General features: G+C 65.6%; 1 protein-coding gene across 2 annotated transcripts; it reads left to right on the forward strand.

The window, feature by feature from the left end:
• The first annotated feature begins 1,497 nt into the window (after nucleotides 1–1,497).
• CD79A (CD79a molecule) lies at nucleotides 1,498–5,506 on the forward strand. 2 transcript variants are annotated; one of them, XM_074938632.1, is made up of 5 exons: nucleotides 1,498–1,812; nucleotides 3,135–3,658; nucleotides 4,004–4,122; nucleotides 4,350–4,418; nucleotides 4,957–5,506. In XM_074938632.1, the coding sequence occupies exons 1-5, from the start codon at nucleotides 1,685–1,687 to the stop codon at nucleotides 5,068–5,070; spliced, it is 954 nt and encodes a 317-aa protein (XP_074794733.1). In that variant the 5' UTR covers nucleotides 1,498–1,684; the 3' UTR covers nucleotides 5,071–5,506. The 2 variants fall into 2 exon arrangements, with proteins under 2 accessions (XP_074794733.1, XP_074794734.1); XM_074938633.1 differs by having other exon boundaries at nucleotides 3,188–3,658; nucleotides 4,957–5,505.
• The last annotated feature ends 1,066 nt before the right edge of the window (nucleotides 5,507–6,572 follow it).

Below are 6,572 nucleotides of genomic sequence, written 5' to 3' on the forward strand. Positions count from 1 at the left end.
ATTGCACCCCAGCCCCCCACTGCAACCCCAGCACTCCCTACGCTGCCCTCTGCACCCCCCAGCCTCCCCCGCATCCTGCCCAGCCCCCCGTACCCCTACCTCTACCCCACCGACTCCCCTGGACACACACACCCCGGGCCCAGAAGTTTGGGGTACAAACTTTCCAGTGTGAGCACCTAATGATCGCCCGCCCTGCCCTGCACTCTAGCCCCGCCCCCGCGTGCCAGGCCCGATTCCCCCGGGAAGGTTGGGGGGGGGTCTGAGCTGGGCCTGGAGTCTGCGCCCCTCCCCCACCTGCTGCGTGCGCGCCCTCTGGCGGCGAACCCCGGGTGCTGCGCCTGCCTCTCCAGCCCCGTCTGAAATTACCGCGCAGGGAACTAACCCTGCGGCCCAGAATAGCGCGGCCTGGCGGGGGCGGGGGCCGGGGCCGGTTGTACCGGGACCCCTCGCTTGGCGCTGGCATGCAGCTGCCTCTGGGGTGGGGCGGGGGCTGTTTGTACAAGGACCCCTCACACAGTGGCAGGGACGTGGCCCCTCTGGGGTGGGGCAGGGGCCAGTTATACAGGGACCCCTCGCCTGGCGCTGGCATGCAGCTGCCTCTGGGGTGGGGCGGGGGCTGGTTACAAATCTCCCCACACAGCAGTTTGAGAGAGAAGCTGAAGAGGAAAAGCCTGCATCCCATTGACGCGGCCGGGGCCAAACACAGGCAGCAAAGTGGCATTTGGCCCAGGGGTCCCGACCTGACCCCCCGGAGGCCCCACCCCACGCCCTGCCACACAGCGCCCCCTAGTGACGCACTGGGGTCAGCACTGGCTGCCAGGGGACACGCACACACCTGCAGCGCAGTCCCTGGCCGGACCGACAGGGGCCTCGGCAGGTGCAGGGAGGGGATCTCTCCTCTGGGCTTGGCGCAGGGGCCACGTGGCTGGATCCGTGCCCAGTGCTGGGCCCTGCGCACCCCGCGCCTGGTGCTGGGCCCCCCACATTCCCTGCGGCTGGTGCTGGGCCCCCGGCGCTCTCTGCCAGCTGGTGAGATGCTGGAGAGGGGCCGGAGCAGAGCCCTGAGGATGATTCAAGGGTTCAAAGCCCTGCCCCGGAGCCAGAGCCGCCAGGAGCTCCCGCTGTTCAGCCGGGCCCAGGGAGGGTTGTGGGGGACTTGGTCCCTGTCTCTTGGCCCCGGGGTCGGGGGCTCTTCACTTCAGCAGCGAAAGGCCAGACGCGCCCTGGCCGGGAGGGGGAGCTAGACCCGGTCGGACGGGGCATTGGGAGACCACGAGCTGGACCACGGATCCCCTGTCCCTGACCATGTTAAATCCCTGAGCGGCCATTTGTCGGAGATCTGCTCCGGTGATGGTTCGGGGGCCGGGCTGTGGCCTGTGTGGTGCACACAGATCCCTACTAGCCCCGAGAATTCCCACCCCACTCCCTGCAACACAGGTCCCCTCGGCTGGCCCTGGGGACCAGAGAGTACCCCCCCCGCCCCCGAATCCCCCATCCCAGTCCCCCAGCACCGTGGAAGTCTCCTAGCCAAGCGTGAAGCCTGCCAGCAGCTGTTTGAGCTAGTGTGTGAGGCCGGAAGGCTGCAGAGCTGGGCAGGACCCGCGGGGGCGGGCACGCAGTGGGGCGCATCTCCTGCTGATGGGCACCGAGGAGAAAAGCCAGGACCCGGACGGACGCTTTGCACATGCAGAGCCGGCTGCAGCACGCAGGGCTTCTCCTCCGCACCCCGGCACCAGGAGACGTGAACCCCGATCACCATGGAGACGGGGCCAGCATGGGTCTGTGTCCTGCTCCCGCTCTGCCTCTTGCCGGGTAGGTTCCACCAGGGATCTGGGGGGATGGGGAGCCCTTGGCAAGGGGGCAGAATCACAGCTGGAGCTAAGTAATCTGCCAGCAGCGCTGGGCCGAGGGAGATGGACTGGCTGGGTAGAGCTCTCCGTTCCGCACCCCACAAGCACCCAGGCCCTGCCCTGGGGCAGATCAGCCAGTGCCCCCTAGAGGGGAAAGGCCCCATGCCCATCCCCCCATCCCCTGAGCAAGCCAGTCCCCCCTGCTCTGGGACCGGATCGGGGCCAGCGCCCCCTAGAGGGGAAAGGCCCCGTGCCTGTCCCCCCATCCCCTGAGCCAGGCCAGCCCCTAAACCCCCAGAACAGGGTCAGGTGTAGAATCTGGCCTTTTCTTTGCTAGTTTCGCTTCCTGTCAACAGAGACTGAAAGGAGGAACTGAAAGCATCTGGAGGCTCTGGTATCAGGGGCTGCAGCTGAGTGATCTGAATGGGGGGGTGGCCCTGGGGTGCAGGCATCTCTGAGCCCCTGGCCCCATCCCCGCTGTGCAGGGTGGCCTGTCTCTGGGGCTGGCTGATTGTTCCTGGTGGTTTGGGGGCTGAGGGTTAGTTCCTTTTTTTTAATCTCCGGGGTGGGGTCGGATGCAAATTTGTGATATAACAGACAGAGGGACAGACAGCAGCACGGGGTGGGGGGAGCTGATCCAGGGAAGGTGCAACTCACTGATCCATCTGTCACAGAGCTACACCCACCCAGCCCTGCAATGCCTGGCAGCAAGGGGGGGAAGCCTCCCCTGCTCTAACCACCAGCCCCCACTCCCCTCCCAGAGCCGGGGAGAGAACCCAGGAGTCCTGGCTCCCAGCCCCCCTGCTCTAACCACTAGAAGTGAGCCCCATCTCACTCTGTACCCACAATCTCCTTGCTCTGGGTTCTGGGGGTGATCGGGAGCCGTGGCGGAGGGGGGAGAGGGCTGTAGGAGCAGAATAGGCCCCCTCACCTGCAGTCTCTGCTGCTAGGTTCCGGGGGGCCTGGAGTCAGTGAGGGCCTGGGGGGCCAGGGCAGCCTCCCTCCCACCCTGCTGGCTCCCCACCCTGGATAGCCTGGTATTCCCCCTAGGTCAGACCAGTGCCCCACCCGGCCCAGCATCCGCCCGCCCCCTGCTGCCCCCAGATCTTCCTCCCCAAAGCTCATCCCCGCAGGCTCGTCCCGCACAGTATCCCCCCCCCCCAGATCCCCCACACCTGTCCTGCCCGGTATCCCCCCCAGATTGTCCCCCAGGCTTGTCCCACACAGTATCCCCAGCTTGTCCCCTTAGGCTTGTTCCACCTGGTATCCCCCTGAATCCACCAGGCCCATCCCCAAGGCTCCGGCTGGTGAGCTGTGGTGTGTCCCCACCCCCACAGGACATCTTTGCCAGGAGCCCTGCACAAACACGACAGCGCTGTGCAATGGGACCACCTCGAATGTGACCGAGGTCCCCCCGGCCCCCAGCACCCCTTGGTCCAGGCGCCCCGTGGTCAGGGTGCAAACCAGCCCGGCCGCCCAGCTCCTGGCGGAGAACAGCCTTGTAAAGGTGGAGGCCGGCCTCACCTCTGTGACTGTCCCTGAGGGGGGCCGGGCGACCCTGGAGTGCCGGTTCGAAGCCCCGTCTGGGGCCCGGGTCACCTGGAGCCGAGCCTCTCGGAACTGCAGCGAGCCTATCCTGGTGGCCAATGGCACCGGTCCCCAGCACAGCGTGGCCATCACCGCAGGCACCGGCGTCTCCATCCTCACCTTCCACTCCGCCAGGAAGAGCGACATCGGCCTGTATTTCTGCCAGGTGCAAACCGACAAGGCCTGGGGCCAGTCGTGCGGCACCTACCTGCGGGTTCGCAGTGAGTGAGGGCCGGGGGTCACCGGGGGCATGCAGCAGAACAGAAGCCACCTGGCCCAGGGTGGCTGCGGGGTCCCCAGTCAAACCCCAGCTGGGACAGTTCCCTTTGCCTCCCTCAGTCCCCCTGGGCCTCTCTGCTGGTAAACAGCTTGGGGGGGGGGAGTCTGTGCAGCTGGCCTGCCCTATGCCAGAGGGCCCTGCGTGGTGTGTGTGGGACCTCGTCCCGCCCCAGAGGGGGCTGCGTGGTGGTGAAACTCGTCCCACCCCAGAGGGGGCTGCATGGCAGTGGCGGGGGAGGCTCTGGGGACTTTGGAGCGGAGCTGACCCCCTCCCCCCGGTGTTGCAGAACCCATCCCGGTTCCCTTCCTAAACATGCGGGAATCCACCAAGAACCAGCTGATCACCGCCGAGGGCATCCTGCTCCTGTTCTGTGCCGTGGGGCCCGGCATCTTCCTCCTCTTCAGGGTGAGCCCCTCGGCCCCGGGACCCCCAGACACTGACCGTGGGCTGGGGCCTGGCCCCCCGCCCTGGGGAGCCTACATCAGGGTCCCCCTAGTGCCTACGGGCTGCTTTGATTGGGGGGGGGCAGTGTGATCCCCAGGCAGGCAAATGGGCAGGCTCACTGTGGGGGTGGGGTGGGGTGAACGCCGCGCGGCCCCTGCCTCACGCCTGCTCCCCCTTGGCTGTTGCAGAAGAGATGGGAGAATGAGCGGCTGCTGCAGTCCAAGAAGAACGAGTACGAAGAGGAGAATCTGTACGAGGTGAGCCGGGGGGGCGCAGGTGGGGTTGTGTCAGGGAGGTTATGGGAACGGGGGGTCCCAGCCTTTGGCCCCTGCCCAGCACAGCTAAGAAGGGTCAGCCAGGATCCCTGCATGGAGGGGAGGCCCCCCAGTGCTGCAAAGCACAGGGTGGGGTAATGTGGAGATTGCCCTAGGGGGCACTGGGCTGCAGGGAGCGGGGTATGGGGTGCTGGCCCCTGGCAGTCAGTGCTGGCCCCAGTGAAGAGCTAGGGGGCACTGGGCTGCAGGGCGCAGTGTGGGGGGCTCAGCGGGGGGCGCTGGCCCCTTGCAGTCAGTGCCGGCCCCAGTGAAGCGCTAGGGGGTCACCCAGTGGTTCTGGACACCCCACCACTGCTGTGTGAAGTGCTCTGGGTCTGTGTGGGGCAGGAGGGGCTGGGAAGCATCAGCCGCTGTGACTGGGCCCCGCCCTCCCCACATGGCCCCTATGGGGCAAGTGCTGGGGGCTGAGCCCCTCCCTCAGTCTCCAGACGAGCCAGCCCCCTCTGCTTTGCCGCACTAGGGCCTGAACCTGGACGAGTGCTCCATGTACGAGGACATCTCGCGGGGCCTGCATGCCACCTACCAGGACGTGGCCAACCTCCACGTGCTCGACATGCAGCTGGAGAAGCCGTGAGGGGGGCACCGGCCGTGACCCGGGGACCTCTTGGTGCCAGCTGGGTCCCTGGGTCTGGTCTCTCCACAGCCGTTTGTCCCAGGCTGCTGGGCGAGGCCTCCGCCGCAAGCCTGCGTCACCCTGATTGTCGCCACGCTGGGAGGGGAGGGGAGTTGTGCGTTTACACGGACCGTTCTGCTCTGGGGGCCTGGGAGCCGGGTGCTCTCCCCAAGGGGAGAACTGAGTTCCTCTCAGGCAGGAGACGCTTATTCACCTGTCGGGCTGCGCTCCCCACTGAGCAAAGTGCGGGGCGAGGCACGGTGAACTCGCCGGGGAGATCTCGGCAGACCCCGCAGCAGCGGGAAGTGTGGACCGATGGCGGAGGGTGCAGAGATCCACCCGGGTACCCTCCACCTGGGGACAGACTGCCGGGGCGCTTGTCTTACAATGGGGGGGCGGGGGGTGTCGCAGCCGACTGAGTCGTTAATTTGGGTGAGCTAAACTTCATTAGCGCAGCAGTGTCTTGTCACTTCCCGCTGGGCATGTTATGAGTTTATTTTACATGTAGCCATTTCTCTCTGCTTCTCGCTGTCACTCCAGTCTGTTCAATAAACGTGCCCGTGTTCTCTCGCTAAACCAGCGACTCTCAAAACGTCTGTACTGGCAACCCCTTCCACACAGCAAGCCTCTGAGTGCGACCCCCCTTATCAATTAATTTGTATATTTAACACTGATAAATGCGGGAGGCAAAGCGGGGTTTGGGGTGGAGGCTGGCAGCTCCTGACCCCCAGTTTGAGAACCCCTGCTCCAAACCAAGGGCTGTGCTGGGGGCTGAGCGGTGGCAAAGGGCAGCGGCTTCCCTGGGGGCTCTGCTGCCAAGGCCGTTCTCTGCCATGGGGCTTCTCAGGGGATTTGGAGGTGGAAAGGCTCCAGATTGCGCTGACTCGCTCCAAGCCTGGGCTACTCTCCAGCGCCTCACACAACAGGGCTCCAGCTGGAGTTTCTCCTGGCTTGGCCTCACTCCAGGCCCCCGGGGGGTTTCTCTGGGTTCAGATTCTTGGGGAGTTTGGCCTGGAGGGGGTTGTGTTGCCCTACTCAGACTAGGCAAGACACCCCCTCTGCCTGCCTCGCTCACACACACAGCCGGGTCACCGGGGGACGGTCGGGGGCTGCTCTGCTCAGAGCGATAGACGAGCCCTTGGGCGTGGGGGGGTCGTTTGTAGAGCACTGTCTGGCTCAGACACAGAGCAATCGCCCTCACCCGCCTGCCCAGTCAGTGTAGCCCCAGGGGCCGTTTCTCTGCCCAAACCCTAGGACTAACCCCTCGGGACCTGCTCCAGCTGCCCCTGGGTACGCTGTCTGAACCCAGGCCTCTCCCTGTGGGGTGGGGCAGCACCCATGACCCCCTGAGCTTCGCTAACTGGACTATTTAATGCTCAATCAAACAACAAGCTGTTTATTTTCCAAGGAGAGCGGCTGCTATCGAGCGCCGCAGGCTGGGGCTGTGTAAGGCAGAGGGTGGA

The sequence above is a fragment of the Natator depressus genome, chromosome 24 (genome assembly GCF_965152275.1).
Source record: "Natator depressus isolate rNatDep1 chromosome 24, rNatDep2.hap1, whole genome shotgun sequence".
Taxonomy (NCBI): domain Eukaryota; kingdom Metazoa; phylum Chordata; order Testudines; family Cheloniidae; genus Natator; species Natator depressus.